This window comes from Leptopilina boulardi, unplaced genomic scaffold (genome assembly GCF_019393585.1).
Source record: "Leptopilina boulardi isolate dan_hultmark-lab unplaced genomic scaffold, ZJU_Lbou_2.1 LbouV2_110, whole genome shotgun sequence".
NCBI lineage: Eukaryota > Metazoa > Arthropoda > Insecta > Hymenoptera > Figitidae > Leptopilina > Leptopilina boulardi.
The window spans coordinates 46,543-70,188 of NW_026137653.1; the positions used below are offsets into that span (position 1 = coordinate 46,543).

A 23,646-nucleotide genomic window follows, 5' to 3' on the forward strand; every position below is an offset into this window, starting at 1 on the left:
GATGAAAACAGTTGGCGTTGCGTCAGTTCATGTCAAGTTGCGCGTACAAAATGAACGACAAAAAGAAAAAAATTTAATGTTTAATTAATGAATGTCAAATATATTTAAGGGGTGTTAGGTCGTTTATTACAAATGTACTAAGGAGAAAATTAATTTCCGATCATAAAAACAACTCTTTTTTTTTTTGACGGAGCCCCATTTTATTTTATAACTAAAAGAATTTCAATTTTGAAAATTAATTCTTATTTTTGTACTTTTTTTACTATTTTCTACTATTGTACCAGTTTATAATCAATACTGAAAATTAATTCTTAATTTTATTTGGTCAGAAAATTGATTCTGAATGTTACCATATTTTCAAATATTAATTTTTGATATAAAAAATCTTTTATATGAGAGAAACAATTGGTTGCGATTACCATTTCTTTAGTAAGAGTATTTTCGCTAATTTACATTAGTTACTGTTACCATTTAGTTATCCTATTTCGTTAGTAAGATAACTAATTAAATTTTTAATCCACTCTCTAAATGTGAATTAGTAAAAATGTTTACTAATTTGAATTAGTGACTCACTTTTTGCTTCTAAATTAGCAAAGTTTTACTAATTATTAGTAACTTTTACTAACAATTAGTAAAATTTAACTAATTCTAAAGCAAAAAATGAGTCACTAGTAAATATTTTTACTAATTCAGATTTAGAGAGCACACTGAAAAAAATTTATTTGATCCAAATACCGGTGTATTTGGTTATTATCAAATAAATATTTACTTGAATCAAATATTTCTTATTTGAATCAAATAAATGGTATTTGCTTCAAATACTGAAATATTTGATTCAAATAAGAAATATATTTGATTCAAGTAAATATTTATTTGATAATAACCAAATACATCGGTATTTAAATCAAATAAATTTTTTTTTCAGTGCAACAAACTAATTAGTTAAACCAGCTAAAAAAATAATTATACCAACCAATAAAAATTAGTAACAACTAATATCAATTAGCAGCAGTATATAGTTTACTTATTAAAAATTAAATTTACTTTTTAATTAACTTCTCGTGCAACAGATTTATTCTGAGAAAAATTCGCGAATAAAAAAATATATATAAAAAAAAGTTATTTTGATTTATTTAAAATAATTTTAAAACTCGGTACATTTTTCTATTTGTAAACTGCAAAAGTGACAGGCAAACAGTTCAACGCTTTAATGAATTACATACTTCAGTTCATGGCAACTTGATGGACGACTTCAACTCCTATATGGCCTTACAGTTCAATTTTATTTCTAGTATGACTCTAGTATTCTGTTTTTAGTAAATTGGACTCAAGGTTTAGTTCCAAAAATATATCACAAAAATTTAAAGAGTATATCGATATTTAAACTATATATTATAAGAGAATAATTAATAAATTCTATAATTGTGAAGAAAATTTCTACATTGAAAAAAGTAGAATATTGCTTCAAGAACACAGAAAATTAAAAGGTATTAAAATAAGCTGCAACGCTTATTATTTTAATTTTGCTTATTTTAATACCAAAATGGATTAAAATAAGCAAAATTGAATTAAAATAATAAGCGTTGCAGCTTATTTTAATGCTTTTTAATTTTCTGTGAAAATAATATTCGTATTTTTTTAATTCAAGAAAATTTCAATTTTTTTCTGAATCAAAACCAAATAATTTTGTTAATTGAATAAAAAATATATATTTGAATAAACAATTTCTGTATTTAAAGCAAATACAGATTGACATAAAAATACCTCAATATTTATTTAAAATAAATATTTTATTTGATATAATAGTAAATAACCGATTATTTGAACAAAATAATTTTTTTTCTTTGTACTAAACAAAAACTTTTTTTGGGTTAGCCAACAAAATTTTTTTTTAATTATATATATTGTTGTCACAAAAAAGGCAACAATAAAAACTTCGGGACAACAAAAAAGAAACTTCGGACCAACAAAAAAACTTCGAACCAACAAAAAAAAAACTGGTTGCAGAAATACTCAAATATTTTCTTGTTCAAAGCTAATCGAAAAATTTGCAGAAAAAAACTAGATTAAATATAATTGTAATTAAAATATCGAATAATATTCAAGCATTCGAAAATTTTTCTACATTTTCCATAACACATTTGTTGAACCAGTAAAACCTGATATATCGTTGGACAATAAAAATTCACCGAGGAAATAACTGTGTTTCTCCAACAAGATTTTACAAAGAAGAAGAAGAAAAAAAAGTCGTTTAATAGTTCTCGATAAAACATATAATTAATTGAAAATAATGGAATATCATCATCTTTATTAGACGCAAATAAAGGAAATGAATGAAAAAAATTATTTCGAAATTTCCGTACGAATGACAATTATTTCATTCAAAGATTATAAGAGGAGAGTTATCTCGCCTACATTACTTATAATATTACATTGTGTATATAAACAGCAATCGCGTAATCGATAGAGGTCGCAGACATACCAATACTCATATTGAATATATCATATATATATATGAAATATACAAGTTTTGTTTTATAATAAACTCACACAACATAAAATATCTCATTGCTTGTAAATATTTATGTCAACATATATATATATGTAATATCTATATGTATATATAGAGTGTGACTGCTGGCGCACAAACAAGTCTAGTCCCTCTCGTTGGTTTCGATTATGATAAAGCGTGGGCCCATCGCGCCCACACTCGCCCTTGGCGAGTTCGACCGATCGCGCGCGCGTTCTCCGTTCATCCTGGTCCCCGTTCCTTCCTTTCGTTCACTCATTCATTCATAAATTCAACTCTCACCGTGTCCACGTGTACGCATAAACTCATGCATATGCACACACAACATTTGCCTAGTTATAAACTATTCATGTATTTTAAAAATATATATGTTGCAAAAGTTAAACACATTCATTTCTAACATATATATATATATACATACTTTCGACTTTCCCTGATGGACACTGTCACTGTGTCACTAAACTGACCGTATTGTAAGTCATCGACGATGACATTTATTACAACAAAACATGAAAAGCCGCTATAGTGACACTGTAGACATAAATTTTACTAATAGATTCCTTTTTTTTTTTATTTAATTGTCAAGAAAAATCGAATATTTCGAATATTTGCACTGAGAAAAGAATTTATTTGATTCAAATAATCGATTACTTGAATAGTATCAAATAAATATTTACTTGAACCAAATAATTTTTACTTGAACCAAATAATTTTTACTTGAACCAAATAATTTTTATTTGAATTAAATAAATTGTATTTGGACCAATAATTTCTGTATTTAAAACAAATACTATTTAATTGGCACAAATAAAAATTATTTGGTTCAAGTAAATATTTATTTGATAATAATCAAGTAACTGAATATTTGAATCAAATAAATTTTTTTTTCAGTGTGGGTTAAAATTTCCAATTATATGTAAGGGGAAAAAAAATTATTTGATTCAAATAAAATCGGTTACTTGCGACTATTATCAAATAAATATTTGCTTCCGAATAAAATAATTTCACAGAAAATTGAAAGGCATTAAAATAAGCTGCAACGCTTATTATTTTAATCCAATTTTGCTTATTTTAATACCAAAATGGATTAAAATAATAAGCGTTGCAGCTTATTTTAATACCTTTTAATTTTCTGTGTTTTATTTCTATTAATTTTTATTTAAATTAAATTTTATTACAGAATAATTATTGGTTTAAAAAAAGTTTATTTAATTCAATTATTTGGTTTCAAAAATTATTTGGTTCAAGTAAATATTTATTTGATGGTAGTCAATGTAACCGATCAATTGAATTAAAATTTTTTTCAGTGTACTATTTCCTAAATAGTAAAAAATTATGCCTAAATTTTGTTAATTTTTTATATATGGAAAAGCTCATATATATAGTTGAGAATATTCCCACTATAACTTCTGCAAAATAAAAAAAATTTATATAATTCAAATAAATGCGATTACTTGCGACTATTATCAAATAAATATTTACTTGGCTGAATAAATATTTATTTAGACTAATTATTTACTTAGACTAAATAAATATTTACTTGGCTAAATAATAATTATTTACTTGTACTATATAAATATTTACTTAGACTAAATAAATATTTACTTGTACTAAATAAATATTCATTTAGACTAATTATTTACTTAGACTAAATAAATATTTACTTGGCTAAATAATTATTTACTTGTACTATAGAAATATTTACTTAGACTAAATAAATATTTACTTGGCTAAATAATTATTTACTTGTACTATATAAATATTTACTTAGACTAAATAAATATTTACTTGTACTAAATATTTACTTATACTAAATAAATATTTACTCGAACCTAATAATTTCTATTTCAATTAAATAAATTTTATCTAAACCAATAATTTCTGTACTAGAAAATTTTTTATTCAATTGACTCAAATAATAATTATTTAATACAATTAAATACTTATTTGATACAATGAAATATTTAGTTAATACAATTAAATATTCGGCTAAATATTCATATTTAGTCCTACAGTTATAAATATTTACTTAATACAAATAAATATTAATTTGAAAATTCATTAAGTAATTGTTCATTTCAATTTTGTTTACAGTGTAAAATTTAAAAAATACAAAAAATAAATAAAATAATAAAGTTAAAAAAGAATTAAAAATTTGTAAAATTAAATAAAGTATAACAGCAAAAAGGAAAACAATTTTGTTATATATCGTCAAATATGTAACGCGCGACATTGCTTTACCATGCGTTGAAATCACTCAGAATTCGCGCGACGGAAACGAATGCATATATAGTGCGCTCATATAACGAAAGTTGCAAAAAGAGTATATCCATATATTTATCAGAATATATTCAACAGCGATCATAAAAAAAAACCCCTATCCCCTCTCTCTCCTCTTTTCTTTAACGATTTATTTTCACCGGTCAAAGTTGTAAAATGTAAACGACATTTACCTTTATCTCGCTTGATGCGTCTGCAAATGGCACACATTCGTCGCCCGCAATGTTGCCGTTCAGGCTTTTGTTCAGTATCCAAGGTAACCATGATTGTTATATGTATGGTTCCTTCACTTATTTTACTTTTTTTTTTTTTTCTTTTTTAGTTATAAATTTTGTTCTCAACAATTCACAAATCCATTGTGTTAAATTTCACTTCACAATTGAGGCAACAAACAGTTTTTTTTTTGTAATATTATAATGCCGGGGGGTTCACTAATGCAAAAAAAAACTAACACACTGTTTTTCTTTCTATCATGAAAACAGTTAAATCCACAGTTTAAAGTGTATCACAGATATATATATATATATATATATATATATATATATATGATTATTTTTCTTCCACGCTGACTAGACGGCTAATTTTAATTCTGAAATTTATCAATAACTCTGTTAACTATTTATTTCATAACAAATTAATCACGTTTTCTTGGGATTAGTTTTATTCTACACTAAAATAATTTCAATTAAAAAGGTCTTTTTATTAAAAATTTAAAAAGTTTTCATTTGATTTTTACTTTTGGATGATAAAAATTAAATTTAATATATAAATTATAAACAAATTGACATTAATGAAATGTTTAATTAAATAAAATAAGTAATAATAGAAGAGAAAAAAAATATTTCGAATCATTGTCAAAATTCTTAATTTTATCTATTTTTTAAATTAATTTTTAAATTCTAAATTTCAATTTTCTGGATAAATTTCCACTGTACTTAATTATTATCACAGTAAAAAGGATCTTATTTTAAGGGATGAAAAGAGTCTCACTTCTAGTGGCAAGATTTTTAAGACCTGCATTTCTGAATTTTAGACAATTGCCTCTTAAAATCAGCTGAAGTTTAATACAATTTTTACAAACTAACTTTTCATACAACTATCACTTAAATACTCAAATGTAGCTCTTTTGTATGAACCTCTGCGGTTCAAGACAAATAAACTAAATAATAAAAATAATACAACTATCACTTTAGATTAAGTAATTTTAATTTATTAAAGGCTAATTACTTTATTTTAGGTTGGTTAATTTAAGGCTAATTAATTCTTAAAAAATTAATTTAAGGCCCATCAAATAATTTACTATTAAAATTTCAAAAATGCATCTTAAATTAAGATTTTCTTTTTACTGAATGAAAAAGAAAAAATAGAAACAAACTAATCCCAGTATTATACTCAATTCGCACCATATTTGATGATTAAATCCTTGGATTTTTTTTTCGGTGAGTATTTTACGAAGAAACTTCACAACACCCTTAATTCAAAAATTGCACTTTGTTGTCACTCATTATCACTGATTTATCCAAATTGATAGCGATGAAACGGCGAAATACAAAAGAAAAACGATGGAAAAAGATAAATAAAAATTGAAAAATTCATAATTAAAATTTTAAAAAACACATGTGTTTATATAAAAATCGTGTGACGAGAGCGAGACCGATCGAGTTGAAAATCGACTTATCCCGTACTTGAGTTGTGTGATATGTAGCCGGGTCTCTCTACTCGGTTCGTCTTGAACTGAAGTCAGGCCACGTGACGGACCCTGCGGGAGGTAGGATCACTGCTTCGTGTGTGAGTGTGTGTTATTCTCTCTCTCTCTCTCTCTCTCTCTCACTCACTTTTCCCCCCTTTAATGTGCACGTGTGTATATGTTTAAAGAGGCAATGACAATGGCAACAACACATTGTCAAAGATGTGAGGTTGAAGCTCGCGATTTGACATAAGAAGCTTTATAGCAAACAAACAACACCGCAGCTACCGTTTGAACGAGGATAGGAAACTCTCTTTACTGATTCGAAGTATAATAATGCCCATTTGGTGGGGATAACGCAATTCACTCTGACTGGATGAATCTTTTGCGCGACCTGTAGGTTCACGTACATACGAGAGGCAAATATAAACGAGTGGGAGGAAATGGGTCCTCTGCAGATTTCTCTGCATCCTAAAAGAGGGGCGATAGGGTGGGGGGGGGGAGAAAAAGGCGAGAATCCTTGGGCGCGTGCCTCAAGTCACCGTCGCGACGATTTATAAAGAGACTATTTTTTAATTGCCAATTTCGACATTATCAAAATAGTTTAACAATTTAATTAATAAAATTAATTAATTGTAGAAAATTATTGTTCAATTGAAAATTTTTTTTTCACGCTTTTTATTACTATTTTGATAAACAAATTTTGCTTATATCAGAAAAAAAATGTGGAGACACGTAAATTAATAAAATGATAGCAATATTTTCTTGTTGATAATATAATGCACTTTTGCCTTGCACCAACATATATATTAGGGACATAAAAGAGACAACGATTTCGGAACGCCGGGTTGTTTTCCAAACGCCCACGCAAAGAACTTGAAGACTGCTCAATTGTCAAAATGTTCATCTCACTTATACTCACACGCCCACGTTTAATACCAATCGTGTCACCCCATTTCAATTTTTGACATTAAGAAACTAAACACACTAAATAAACCTGCGCTTCTTTATCAATATACTCTCGACAACTTGTTAACAACAGTGATGAATTTAAAAGCAGATTATCATTTAAAAAAAAATTTTTTTTTTTTTGAGCTCTAGTTTACAGTATTTTGGCAAAATTTTTAATATAAATTTACTAAATTTACTAAAAAATAAATTTCCATTTTTTTTTATTAGTTTTATTTACTAGTCTCTAAATCTGAATTAGTTTTCTACTAATGTGCGTATTTGTTTACCAATTGAATTAGTAACGCAGTTTTGACTAATTTTTAGTAAAAAAAACTAATAATTGTTAGTAGAAAACTACTAATTCATTCACAGAAAATTAAAAGGCATTAAAATAAGTTGCAACGCTTATTATTTTAATCCAATTTTGCTTATTTTAATCCATTTTGGTATTAAAATAAGCAAAATTGGATTAAAATAATAAGCGTTGCAGCTTATTTTAATACCTTATAATTTTCTGTGTTAGTAAGTCGTATTTTTTACTATTTCAAATTAGTAAGCCGATTTACTCCATAAATTAGTAGTTTTCTAGCAATTAGTAGTTTTTTTTACTAAAAATTAGTCAAAACTGTTACTAATTTAATTGGTAAACGAGTACTAATACTAATTCAGATTTAGAGAGTATAACTAAAATACTAGAATTTACTCTCTAAATCTGAACTAGTAAAAATGTTTTCTAATTTAAATTAGTGACTCACTTTTTGCTTTAGAATTAGTTAAATTTTACTAATTGAGAAGCAAAAAGTGAGTCACTAATTCAAATTAGTATTCTTTTTTACTAATTCAGATTTAGAGTGTACTAAAAATATATACTTTCGAATGCAGTCAAAAATAAATTAATAGAGGAAAAAAAAAATTCTACACACGAAGGACGTAAAAGTTATATATTTTCCTCTCCGTGTGGTTTACGAAGATAAAAATAAAACTTTTTTTTTCTATAAATGGTACATTGCAGTGGTAATGAAAAAAAAAATGTATATAATTATTTACCATAAATGGGTAATTGCACAAACTTGAATCAATGATAGAGAATATAATCTCACGTATAAAAATATGTCAATTTGGCTATTTTATAATATTATAGAGATCAATTTTTTTTTTTTTTTTTGAAATCTCAATCAAAATGGTTTTGTTACAAAAAAAATATTTCCCTCCTATAATATTTAATTCTTTTTTTATAAATTTCATATACGAATTTTTTAATCAAAAGAAATTTATTTGTTTTAAATAATTGGTTACAATTTAGCAAATAAATATTTATTTAATTATTTGAATTTTATCCTAAATGGTTCTAAAACAAATTTTCAAAAAACCTTCCCTAACTTCAAAAACTACCACTCGTGTAGAAATTAACCTACTCCCTACTATCTAAATCTGAATTAGTAAAAATGTTTACTAATTTGAATTAGTGACTCACTTTTTGCTTCTAAATTAGTACTAATTATTAGTAACTTTTTACTAACAATTAGTAAAATTTAACTAATTCTAAAGCAAAAAGTGAGTCACTAATTTAAATTAGTAAACATTATTACTAATTCAGATTTAGAGAGTAGTAGGGAATTAAACGCTGATCAGGTCCAAATCAGGGCGACAAGAAAATGTGTATTTCCTAATCAGGGACACATCAGGCGCGGCGTTTCATTCCCTAATAGGGCAGCCTGATCCGGCCCCGATCTGGGCCCTGGAAAAATTGCTACGCTCTCCTAAAATTGAATTTCTCCAAACGAAAATAAAGTAAAACCTGAATTGTCCGCAGTTTCTACGCATTTCTGACAATTTTTACTTTAGAAATAGTAAAATTTACTACTGCCGGAATAAATTTTACTACTTCATGAGTAAATTTTACTATTTTCGGAGTAAATTTTGATAAAGTTGATATTAAAATGAATAACCCTTATTCGTTTTAGATGACTGACCTAAACAATCTAGAAATTAAACTGGCAAAATAATAACGCAATTTTTCCACAATATACTCGCAGTACAATGTAAAGTATAATTCAATAAATATTGCGTCGAATCTTAAGGGTTGAGAAAAAGAGAAAAGAATATAAAAGAGTATAGCATCAGTTTGCAAAGGGATACGCACAGAGTTCCACTTTGCACACAATTTCCTTCCCGCTTGCTGAGTTTAACTGCAAGGCGGTATCTCGAGAGCAAAGTGTTATGCCGCTGCAATGCTGTATGCAAGCTTAATACACATAGAATATAGACTGTTGTGCGAGGAGAGTAAGCGCGCGCGGCAGTGGTCAAGAAGCGGTAGTGAAGGCCCTTATTAACATTTCTCCGGGATTCGAGGCGAGATTAAATTGACAGGGAGGATTTGCGAGTCGTTTGTTACATCCTGGCAACCTTGTCGTTGGCGGGAGAGCGCGTATTCCAAAGCTGCGCGTACAATAATCCTCCGGCACGATCGAAGAGGAGAAGAAGAAGAAGAAGAAGAGGGTATCCTCCTACGTTCTACTTATACTCCTCTCTCTATCTCTTGTTTCCCCCTTTAATTCTCAACGCTGCACACGCAGATTCACTTAAAGAAACATCTATTCTTTGCCATTTAAATCACATTATATAAAAGCAGATACAATATACCTTTAATTGTTTGCTATATACAAAAAAATCAGGTCCAAAGATTGTATCCAAATTTTTACATGACATACAAATATTATATACCAGAAGTGAAAATATATTTTCGTTTTTCGCAAAATGAAGTGTACAAAACTTTTCGGATTAGTAATATCTCTTGCGTGTAAATTCCAGACGTTGGCGTCAGCGTTAAAACTTACAAAGAGAAACCAAGTTCTTGGTGCGGATTATGTGCCCTACTCAGATCTATTTCTAGCGCAAGAGATGTTGCCATCGTCTTATTAATGTGCGTTACTCTCCCTATGCCTGTATGGTGGGTCTTAACAAACCTAATCTCTTACGGGGAAAAATGGGGCTAACAGCTGCAACACGAAATAGTTCAAGATTTGAATTTTATTTTCAATTTTCATACACACCAAACTATTGTTTTAATCAAACTTTATTAAAGTAATAATTTTTCGATGTTATGTAACCAATCGAGATTTGCTAAGAAAACATTTAAATGGATAGTAGTAGTACATCAATGAATGAATTGCTCCTTTTAAAAGAGAGGGAGTATATAATTCTTTACTATTGACGATAAGATCACACAGAATTATCTGTATAAACCTGACGATGGAGCAATGGCTGGTTGCCAATATTCGATGCAACCTCAATAGCTTTGAGAAAGTAAGCCTGATTGACCGGAACGCAACTGAGGAAAAGATGCAAGCATGCACGAACAATTTCAGAGGTGATGAATTACCATTCATGTGCTGCTATGCTTTAATCAACGGGCATAAAGTTTCGAGATTTAATAATAACATGATGTTTTGGTTATCAATCACAATTCGCGCCTTATTCGCATCATCAATGTCAAATTTGCACCAAGACAATATTCTCACCCCAATAATTATTGTCTTACATATATATATATATATATATACACTCTTTAATTTCGCATCTTCTTATGGAAATCAAAACCATTTTTCATTTCTTATCGAAAAATAAGAAAGTCTCTCACTATATATATTAATTGAGTAATACAAAAATATGTTAAAATTAAGTTACATTAATTAATCCGCAGCTTCAATGAGATTGGTTCTGACATAACTGCAACTGCTATTATAACTACATTATATACCGGAATGTTATTTCAACCGCAGGAAAACCATTCTGATTATAAGTATATCATTTCAAAATCTAAAAATTGTCAAAAAAAAATACACCTGATTTTAATAAAATTGTACAATATTTCATTTCCGTGGAATCAGATGCAATATACGTATATTTGCGGTAGCGTTCTATGCACGCGGTTTTATCTTTGGTGTCGGCAAAGGGCTTTTATCTTTTTCTCTTTCCTCTGTAGTGTGTACCAACCCTGCAGATGGGTATAAGCAGATTTACATACAACCCAATGGCCTGCCGCCGCTGTTGCATTGCATCGCTCTTATTAAGCGCACGTCGCACGCACACGCGCGTGCTTTATATTAAGTACACCCACGTACATGGCATCCAGAAGCGCCGCGCCGCACCAGGGCGCATACCTTGTTGCGCAAACAATACGACCGCCCACGTACGAGATATCTCGTTTCATTATTATCCCTGACCGTTCTTCGTTCTTTTGGACCTTTGCTTTTTTATTACCGACCGGTATATATATAAGAGAGAAAGACGGTCATGGACAAGACCCCACTAACCGAAAGAAAGACCGAGATAGGATGACGCTTTATTAAGCACAAATTTTTATATTTATTTCTTGTTTCTGACAAGTCTTCGATGTAAACAACTTCAATTGATCCATTTCTACTTATCTTCTCAAGTCAAAAATTAAATTCTAATTCCAATTTTGGAAATTAAATAGAAATCTGTAGATGCAAAAAGAGCGTTAGCAACAATACAAACTTTGTTTACGTTTTATTTTTACCTTGGATGAAAAGGAAAAAATGATATTGAAATTGGATAAAAAATCCGACGCAGAAGGTACGAAGAAATATATTCGGTATAACAAAACCGATTATTTGAACCAAATAAATTTTTGTTCTTTTGATCGACAAAAACCCAGTGTGATTTTAAATATCAAATCTACGGAAGAAATAAATTTAATATACACGGAAAAAAAAATGGAAAAACGAATAAAGTAACTTTTACTTTAAAAGTAAAACCGGAACTGTCCGCAGTTTCTGCGCATTTCTGGCAATTTTTGCTCCAGAAATAGTAAAATTCACTATGTTCGGAATAATTTTTACTATTTCAGGAGTAAATTTTATTGTTACTGAAATAAAAATTACCAGAAATTGCTACAGAAATAGTAAAATTTATTAGTTCCGAAATAATTTTTACCATTTCAGGAGTAAATTTTACTGTTTCTGAAGTAAAAATTACCAGAAATTACTCCAGAAATAGTAAAATTTACTAGTTCCAGAATAATTTTTACTATTTCCAGAGTAAATTTTACTATTCTCGGAGTAAATTTTCCTACTTCTGGAGTAAAAATTTCCAGAAATTACTCCAGGCCTAGTAAAATTTACTAGTTCGGGAATAATTTTCACTATTTCAGGAGTAAATTTTACTGTTTCTGAAGTAAAAATTACCAGAAATTACTCCAGAAATAGTAAAATTTTCTAGTTCCAGAATAATTTTTACTATTTCAGGAGTAAATTTTACTATACTCGGAGTAAATTTTCTTACTTCTGGAGTAAAAATTTCCAGAAATTACTCCATAGGCCAAGTAAATTTTACTGTTTCTGAAGTAAAAATTACCAGAAATTACTACAGAAATAGTAAAATTTATTAGTTCTAGAATAATTATTACCATTTCAGGAGTAAATTTTACTATTTCTGAACTAAAAATTTCAAGAGACTGCTGACGATTACGGTTTTACTTTCACCGAAAAAAGGGTTTGATATTGACAACCAAACGTTTAGTTGGTATATAAGCAACCAAAATCTTTTTGTTGAATCAACAAAATTTTAATTGTCGCAATCAAAATTTGTTTGACATAACCAAAATTAGAAAAAATGGATTTTTGTTGTCCTAACTAAAGTTTGATTGGAACAACCAAAATTTTGTTGATTCAACAAACAAATTTTGGTTGCTTAAATACCAACCAAACGTTTGGTTGTTAATACCAAACCTTTTTTTTAGTGTTTAAAATAGTAAAAGTTACTTTATTCGTTTATCCATTTTTCTCCCCATGTATTTTTTCATTCAGCGGAATAATATTTGTCAAGTTTTCTTCAGCAATTATTATTTCGTATTCAAAACAAAATTTGCCTATCTTAAATTTGTACTCGTCAAAACGAAAAAAAACACAACAGTCAAAATTCTACTAATTCAGAATTTCACATTAAGAAAGTAAAAGGAACATAAAGTAGTTCTAAAAAAATTGAAGTTTATTTTCGAAATATTCAAGTGCTTTTGAAGGAAGTTGAATATTTTTTTTACGACGTTTCCGTTTAAATGTCTAAAGAAAGTCGAGGATACTTAAGAAAAAGAACCCAGAAAAATATATTAATTTAAGGAAACAAAAATTTTAACCAATTTTTTGACAAAATAATAGTAAAAATAAAGAGAAATTTGTTCAAATAAAAATATTATCTTTAAGTGACTTGTTATGCGTGCGAAATAAGAGAAAAACGCATTATTCCATATATTAATAAAGATGAGTCATAATAATTGTATTTGCGCAATATATGCTGTACATAACCGAGCGAGAGAGACAGCTCGCTTGTATCTCTTTTTTTTTTTATTTTTTTATTTTAAACCCTTCCTCTCCATTTCTTTTCTCTTCTCTCCAAGTATAATTTTTCGAATGAACATTCCCTGTAGTTTAAATTTCGAGAGATATTCGTGAGTCAGCTCTCGTGACCAATGTAACACCTCACCGATGTAACGATTTCACGTAAGGGTATATGTATATATATATTCTCACCCACATCCATGTTATCTCATTGAAACAGTGACCAATGAAAGCGATCGGTCAGGTACGACTTGTCTCCTGTCGACACGACGCGACGCCGCCGCCGCGCCAGCGGGATGTCTCTTCGCGATCAAGTATACACATAACACAGATAAATTTTTCACGCGCGCACTTGTACCTCTCCAAACCGAATTACCACATCCAAGTCCTCTTCCGCTTGTTGTGCAAATTTGTATGATTGTATATTTTGAAGAATTAAAATAAAGAAAGGTATACACAAAAAAAAAAAAGAGAAAGGAAAAAAAAGCCACTTTCAACACGCCTACAACATATAAATGACCTCAAATGTTTATATTTTGCCTCAAGAAATTTTTTTTTTTTAATTTTCTTCAAAAAAAAGATTCTATTTCGTAAGAAATTCTAAAAATGAGAAGATCGTTAACAAGATGAAGTTTATCCGATAAACATTTGACATATGAATTAGTTGCGAAAAACTAAATAGAGACGCGGTCGATTGAACTTCAAATGAAGGTCGACTGATGTACATGACCTTACCCAAACTACGACCTACTACTACTATTTGGCACAATTCTGGTTATCATTCAGAGTTGCCAAAATTTGGCAGACCGTATAATTACTGATCGATTCGAAGCAAACATTGAATTTTTCATTTAAATTGATTCTGACAATTTTAGCTAAATATTTTCGCCTTTTAAAGAGAGAAAAAAACAAAATTGAAACGATTTATTCTTGATTTTGACGCTTTCTTTTAATATCATCAGTTTTCAAAGAGCTGAAGACAATATATGAATATACCGGTATCACACAAGAGAGTACCGCGCGTCTCACCTTCGACCTGTACAGTTTTGTGTGCCGACAACACAACTCCTTAGACCTTTAGGCCGACAAACATGAAATGCCGAATTACCGCGACTCAACGCACCACAGGGAACCTCCTTCGAGAGAGAGAGAAAAAAATATATATAGTCTCTAAAAATTACATCATACAAAACAATTGTTTACACATATTTTCTATATCAAAAATATGTAACAAAAATTGGATAATTATTTATTAATGAGTTGTGTTGATTTTTCAAAACAAATATTTACTAATAGTCTAATAATACATATTTTAATGCGACAATCAGTGACAACCTGCAGAGTTTAGCCTTGATATATTTCGCCTACTTGCATTTGGAGAATGTCTTTTCCATCTTCCGTGTAGTTATATAGATTCTAACACCTACTTTGACAACCTACGCGTACCTACGATCACAAGGTCACTCTTATCACGTATACAAAAAAAAAAAAAAAAAAATAAACTGAACATGTAAATTGTGCAACAACTTTTGAATGAAAAATCAATGAACATTCTCTTTCATTCATTTTACTATATAATGGCAATTATTTTTTTAGCATGAATTTTTGCAAACCAGTTTGTCTAGCATTAAAACCCTATTCAGAAAAAGAAAGAAACAATTTTTATTTCCAGAAATTATTGCTAAAACCAAACTTTGATTTTTGCTACAATTTTTTTTTATACGAGATGATTTTTTGCAACCAGTTTGTCTAGTACAGTGGAACCTCGATTATCCGATCCCTCTATTATCCGAACTGAAAAACATTTTATCTGAACTATTTTTTGGTCTCCCGAATTTTAAATTTTATTTTCTCTATTTATTTATTTATTCTCTATTATCCGAATTTTCGATTATCCGAACCCGGCCTTGCCTAGATTAGTTCGGATAATCGAGGTTCCACTGTATTCGAAACCCAAATTCTTTAAAAAAGAAAAACACAATTTTTATTTCCAGTAATTTTTGCTAAAACCAAATTTCGATTTCTGCTACAATTTTTTATATGAGAATTTCTACAACCGTTTGTCTAGTATTAAATCCAAATTCTTCAGAAAAATATAAGAAACAATTTTTGTTTCCAAAACAAAATTTCGACTTCTGCTAACTGAAAAAGTAGCCCTATCAAAATTATATCAGATAATTGTACTAAAAAGCGAAATATTTTCTTGGTATGTACAAAAGCATCAAATTTTTATAGTGGTCTCTCTCTCTCTCTCTCTTATTATTGTACGCATGTACACCAATAAATCGCAATCAGTAGGAGCCGCTACTTTTTGAAGGTATATACCTCCTGACAGGTGAAGTTAATTTGGCCTCCGAATAAGCCCGCAAAAGAAGACCACTTTGCAAATACTGTACGCAACTCACGATCTTGTACAGGGTGTACCGCAAGTGGCTAAAGAGCCTGCGCAACACGACTCTAATTATTTATACCACGGGAGGCTATTAGCGCGAAATTGCCACGAGTTAAAGGAGATGCGAAACGAAACGACACAACGTCGCGATATACGAGGTATAAAGAGCTGTATATGTATATATGGAGATGCGACACTTGATTTTTTTTTTTTTTTTTTTTCAACTCTTTAGCTACGGTATTATATATGAAGAAAATTTTCCCCCAATATTCCCAATCTTGATGAGTTTAAATTAGCAGAAGAATTTTTAAAAACAAAATTCATATCTCAAAATGTACCGCTACTGTTTCATTAAAGGCGTATACACAACAGTTTCATGAAAAAGACAACGGCTTTGAAAATTAAAATAAATTGTTCAATTCAAATCGCAGTGGATTGCAAATGTATTTGGAATAGATGTTTCTTTAATAGAAGTCGATTCAATTCTATCTTCTTATTCTAAATCCTTTTCCTAAACAACTGTCAGAGACCATGCATCCTTTCTTTCACTTAATCAACAAGGCTTGAATACTAACCATCATAACTTCCTTCCTCTTGTCATTGCCGTCCGTCTATAGCATCAACTAACTCTGAATTTTAATGTAACATTCTATTCCATTTATAAACGAAAGCACGTATATATATTCAACTTTTTTTTTGTTTTTATAGTTCAATGTAACGTTAAAATTATCGAATTCGCAATACGAGATAACAAAAAATTTTTTTTTACGAAAACATCTTTTCTTTTAAACAAAATGATTTTAGAAAATAATTTTTTTTATTACTTTTTTTTTTCTTTAATTATTTTTGATGGGCTATAAAAAATTTAACGAAACTTAAAATTAGACCAAAAAGGCACAAGAATTGAAAGAAGTGAAAGTTATTTTAGTTCTTGAACAATTCTCCGTAATTTCAATGACAACACTGAAAAAAAATAATTTACTTGATTCAAATAATCGGTTACTTGACTATTATCAAATAAATATTTACTTGAATTAAATAATTTTTGAAACCAAATAATTGAACTTTATTCGAATCCATAATTTTTGTATTTGAATAAAATATTTACTTGAACCAAATAATTTTTGGAACCAAATAATTTTTGAAACCAAATAATTGAATTTTATTTGAACCAATAATTTCTGTATTTGAATAAAATATTTCTTTGAACCAAATAATTTTTGAAACCAAATAACTGAACTTTATTTGAACCAATAATTTCTGTATTTGAATAAAATATTTCTTTGAACCAAATAATTTTTGGAACCAAATAATTTTTGAAACCAAATAATTGAATTTTATTTGAACCAATAATTTCTGTATTTGAATAAAATATTTCTTTGAACCAAATAATTTTTGAAACCAAATAACTGAACTTTATTTGAACCAATAATTTCTGTATTTGAATAAAATATTTCTTTGAACCAAATAATTTTTGGAACCAAATAATTTTTGAAACCAAATAATTGAATTTTATTTGAACCAATAATTTCTGTATTTGAATAAAATATTTCTTTGAACCAAATAATATTTAAAATCCAAATAATTGAATTTTATTTGAACCAATAATTTATGTATTTAAAAACAAATATTTAATTGACTCAAATAAATATTTATTTGATAACAGTCACACCCAGAGAAATGTTTTATTTGAACAAAATATAATATATTTGAATTAAATAAATGTATATATTTCTCCGAACCTATTAGCCGATTTATTTGACGTAAATAAAATTAAATAAATCAAATATAATTCTTTTTCAATGTATAGAATTTTAATTAAAAATTAAATTAAAACAATTTTTTTCAACTACCTGATTTTGAGATACTTTTTAATGTAAATAATTTAGTAAAATTAAAAAAAAAATCATAGCGAAGATAAAATCACAAAGGGATGGAAAAATTGAATAATATCACGAAATCTCAACTGGCACGTCCTTCCGAAAGGATGAGTGCCGTTATTGCAAACTCGCCAAAGAGGAAGAAGTACTTCCGCAACGGGCGCTTAAGCTTTGTTACTACCCTAGTGATACACGTATCGTATTAAGATTCGCGAATCGTACATCAATAGCAAATTGTGCGTGAAAATAATATGAGAAATTTTTATTTCGCAAGATATATATTGACCTTTTAAATATATATCCTGTAAAATCATTTCAAAATATTTGCAAATTAATTTAATTATAATAAAAAAAATTAATATTTAACAAAAGCGCCTTTTAAAAAAAATATTTCCGAAAATAAAAATTTTTATCTGTAAATTTTTTTTTTTTATAAATTCTTTTGAAAAACTTTCATTTAATCTCCTTAACAACTAATAAACGACACTGTCAATTATCGCACATATAACATGCAAATTGCAAATTTTTTTTTTCAATTTGCTCAACACTTGAAATTAAGTACATGCTGAGATTATGTTTGTTTCAGATTAAGTTGATACGCTTTCACGTGTGTTACGTTTTAAAATCACGTTTGTTCGGCCATATAAATTAAAAAATTTTTGTTTCAATACTACATAAATATATATACATATATATATACAAAAATAATTAACAAGAGAAACTCATGTACGGCATGAATATTATTATATATTCGTAAATTTTGTGTCTACGTGCGAAAAAAAATTTCACAAAGCAAAAAAACAAAATTATTGTGTCACAAGTATAAATAAAACTGTTTGTTATTGATGCATGTATATTTCAATGGCGAGAGATTCTAAGTTTTCGTGGGCGAACCGGATTAAAAGTCCGAGTTCAAGTCAGAATGAAGTTACGCATTTTAATATATATAGTTAAAAAAAAAATGTATCCATTTATAAAAAGTAAACTTTTGGAATTATTCTTTATAAATAAAAAATTATTTTTAAATCATAATTTTTTTCATAAATTGTCTTTTCAAAAAAAAAAAAAAAAGCAAGGGAAATTTATGACTTTGTAGAAAGCAAAAGTTACGATGCTGCTTTTCTTTCGCTTAATTAATTTGAACGAGGTAAGTTGCGATTAACGGGTAACCGCGTTTGAAAGACGAGTTTTCGTCTCGGCCCTAATAAGATTTTTCAAAGACGGTATTACCAACTACCGATATGGCGGTCGAGGTCGTTAAGACTTGGTATAAGAGTGCTGTATCCGAATACGAATGTTGTGTGTACAATCCCCATTTGCACGAAGAAGTTGAGAGCAATTCACCGCGCGACGATGAAAAATACATTAAGCGTGCGCCAAAACTCCTGTGCGGCGCTTCTACCAATTTCTCATATTACGTGGGAGTCTAATTTTGTAGACAGATATATTACTACTTATGAAAAAAAAATAAAAATTCAAACTGGAATTATTATTTGAAAATAGTCCAGTAAATTACAAGTTTTCGAAATTTATTCTTTCCTATAAGAAATAATTTTTAATTACCTTTTTAAAAATTAATTCGAATTGTCAAATATTTTTTTTCCTAAAAGCGACGCAATAAAAAAAATTTTAATTCGATTAAAAGTGCAGGTTAATCAGTGATGATATCACCTGTATAAATAGGCACGCCTCCTAACTTGCTCACTAATATACCTAACTATCTTACCTACCTACCTAACAACCTACCTATCTACCTACCTATTCAATACCTACCAATCTACTACCTACGCTTATACGTAATACTTTATCAAGTTATCTGCACTGTTCGTATATTTCTATATCTATATACATATATGTTTCAATACATGAAACACCTTTAATAATATATTGAGAAAAATCTCATTAGAAAAAATAAATTAACTATTATTCTACTTTATAATCTTCCTAATTCCTTAAAACACATTTTGAAACTAAATCAGAATCATTTACTTTGCAAATTTTATTTACATTTCACTTTTTTTTCTCGATTAAGCAATTAATGTTCTTTTTTAGTGAATTTGATTACTCAATCTACTTTCAATTTATATTCAGTACTGTATTTGTCAATTGGAAAAAAAATTTTTATGTAAATTCAATGTAAGGAGTTAAATATTTGGCATTAACAAAAACATTTTATTTTTTTCTTTTACCCAAAATTCAAATCTATTTGAAAGGATTTTTTCCCCTAATTCATCTATTAATCAATTCTATTCAATGCGGAATTTAAATTCTGAATTCACAATTTCAAAACTAAATGGCGAATTTTGATAAATCTGACCTAAAAAAAAAAATTTTTGATCGATTCGTAAAAACATATTGCGAAATAAGGAATATGATACTGATGGCTCATTTGAAACTTTTGCATCAAGAGTTCGTTAATGCAAGTATTAAATTTCTTATGCTTTAAATGAAATAAATTTTGTCACTTTTTTCCCTAAATCATAAAATTCTCATTAAAAAAAAAGAACTTTTGATTAAAAATCACGTAATGCAATATAAATATTACCCCATTAAAAAAAATAATATGCAACAAAATTAATTTAAAAAAAAATGAATCGATCCTAATTTATCAATTTTCTTTTTGAAAATATAAGGAATTCCTTATATTTCCTTACTTTTTTCCTTATTTCCTTTTCAAAATACTCCATAATCAAATTAATTCACCATTTTTACTCAATGAGATAGCATTCAGAGTACCTCGACTATCATCAAGAGACGTTAGACCTTTTCAACTGGCAATTGTTAATACGTCGAGAGACTTCTGTGCCCCTATATTTTTTGCGTGTTTCCATGTTAACCAAATGTTTACAACCATGAAACCAGATCTTGACTTATTTGCTACATCTCAATCACGTTTTCTTAATATTTTAAACGATTATATCATTTCGTTGCGCGAAGATTAATTGCATACTGTTTTGCATACTTTTGTATATTTTGATTAGAAATTTAGTTACCCATTTATGGTCCCTAAGGACTGCGGGGAATGTAATAAATAAATAAGAAATATGAACGAATCCTTTGCGGAATTTGAAAACAGAAGAAATCTCAACTGATTATGGAACGTTCTCTATATCATATATATATATGATAGAGCATTTTCAGATATTATGAAAAAATCTAGAGTACTTACATTCCTTGTTACGATCCATGGAGTGTTGAAGTGGAGAGTCGTCGACCTCTGCCTTTGGCGGCGACTGATTGCCCTCCGCCATCTCGGATTTCAATCCTGATCCTGTTCCTGCTTTTCCCTCTGCTGCTCCGGATCCTTGGACACTCGTGGCTTTTGCTGCTTCTTCAGCAGTAGCCACTACTTCCACTGTTTTCTCCCGTTGCAAATAAAGTCTTGCTCCTTTCTTATTGATATTGTCAATTCCGGAGTTCGTGGAATGATTTCTATATTTAAATCAAAGTATATCGTTTTAAGAGGAAATAAAATAAAAATTACAGATTTTTGATCGAAAAAAACAATATTTGTCAAATTATATACTTCTCAACTCGAAAATCGTTTCGGTCCTTTTTCTCCCTCTCTCTGTCTTTGAAATGAGATTTTTTTGATTTTGATTTTGAATCACTTTTACCAATCTTGTGTGGCTTCTGCTCAATGATGATGTCGGAGTTTCCAGTTAATGTTCCCGATGTTCCATTATTCAAACTGGAAGTCGATGTCGATGCATTCGAATTTGTGTAATCCTAGAAAAAAAAATGTCGTTATTATTTCACAAATCGCAAAAATATTTTTGTAGTAAAAATTTACCTTAAACCACTCAGGATAAATTGCACTAATCGTATCAAGGAGATCTTGATCTAATTGAATTCTCCAAAACGGAGATCCGCTGTCCAACCTGTGGCCAGACTCTGCAAATAAATAAATAAAAAAAAAAAATTAAAATTAGAATAGAAATTATAAACTTCAATGAAGTGGAATGAATTTAAATGGACACCATCAGAAATTTTTGTTAAAAAATGGGACGAAAAAAAATTATTTCAACCGCATAAGGACTAATGGTCTTTGGCAAGAATCGACCAATAGGTTTGCAATATCCCCCAAGTTCTTAAGGAATGCTGGCTAGCCGATTTCTTTCACGCATTCCTAATTTAAACGTCGCGTCGACTTGAGAGTGCCATCTCGTAACCATCCCCTCTTAATCGCACCACTATACAGTCTCCCCTTTCTTCAGTTCTTCATCATGGTGGGTTTATCTACGAGAAGTAAAACTGTATAACCGGTGGACCTCGTTATGGTGAAACGCGTGCCTTGCTTTCGTGATCACAGTTCAAATCCTGTTCAAGGCCGAGAGGGGGGTAGTATATATATATTTCTCAAAGCAAACAAAAAAATCAAATCATTACCCTTAATTATCAAAACCGATTTTCTCGGAAAAAAAAATCATAATTTTCAGCACGGAAAACTGACCTATAAGAATATATGTACTTTTTGATAAAAGAAGTAAAAAAAAAATGGTTGAATATATGCATAATACATGCGCTTTGGAGTTCAATGTCCATATATCCAAAGGCTTCTGTTGCGCGCAACTGAACCTAACAAGGTACAAAAGTAAAATTAATGCGAATGGGAAGCGCACAGTAACTTCCAACCAGAATGTAATTCTGGTAAAAGGATAAAAAAAAAAAAAAAAGATCTTGAACGATCACGAAAACAATAACAAACCGGTTGCAATTTGGAAAAGAAAGGAGTTCACAACCGGAGGCATATTCTCTGAAGGGATCTTCGAATACGAAATGCATTCTTTGGCATTGGACCGCCCGTCGGAATTCGGGCAAATAAATCTTTAATGCTTTCACGATTCTTCGTCGTCGCCCGCACTCTTTTCTTTACGAAAGGGTTTTTCTTATCAAAAAAAAAAAAAAAAGTATCACAATTATTATATATAGATACATCTATTTGAAGATTCAAATCTACTTGAACCTTATTTGGAAAAAAAATACCGCTACAAAAAAAAAATTCCCTAATGATGGAAGTTATGATCAGAAATTAGTCAAGAGATTCCTTTTAAGATGAAATTATAAAAGAGAGGCCTTCACCCTTACAAGAAACAACGGTTGTTCCGAGGTCTTCTCTTATTCTTCATTTCTTCTCATCTCTCATTCTTGTTTCTCCTTTTTTTTTTTTTTATTCCATACGCTTCGGAGAATCACCGAATACTAACAGGGGGTAGAATTCTTCCTCGTTCCATCATGTTCGTCAAGAGTTATTTAGAGGATTCGCGAACGCGTGATTAAGTATTTAAAAATTGATCAAGAGAACCCCATGAGATAAACCAAATTACAACATAGTTAAAATTCTAAAAAAAAAAAAAAATTTGATTCTTGTATATAATTCGAATTTATTTCCAACCATATTATTAATAATCTAATTATTTAATTTTAATGATTTTGATTCTACTTTTATTTGTTCGAACAAACATTTCTGAATTTAAAAACTGATAATTGAAAAAACTAAAGTAAAATTAATATTTCGGAAACATTTCGGACAAATTCATGTCCGTTTCTTCAATTGTTCGATACAA

At 28.9% G+C, this 23,646-nt stretch overlaps 1 protein-coding gene across 1 annotated transcript in view; it reads right to left on the minus strand.

Annotated features, from left to right (window-relative positions):
* Positions 1-23,646, minus strand: part of LOC127277589 (myocardin-related transcription factor A) — a 61,742-nt gene that overhangs the window by 18,563 nt on the left and 19,533 nt on the right. Inside the window, exons 2-4 of the mRNA XM_051298847.1 lie at positions 21,873-21,973; positions 21,606-21,808; positions 21,249-21,511 (exon numbers count right to left, since the gene is read on the minus strand). Of these exons, the coding sequence (XP_051154804.1) occupies positions 21,249-21,511; positions 21,606-21,808; positions 21,873-21,973 (567 nt within the window). The remainder of the gene's footprint in view (positions 1-21,248; positions 21,512-21,605; positions 21,809-21,872; positions 21,974-23,646) is intronic.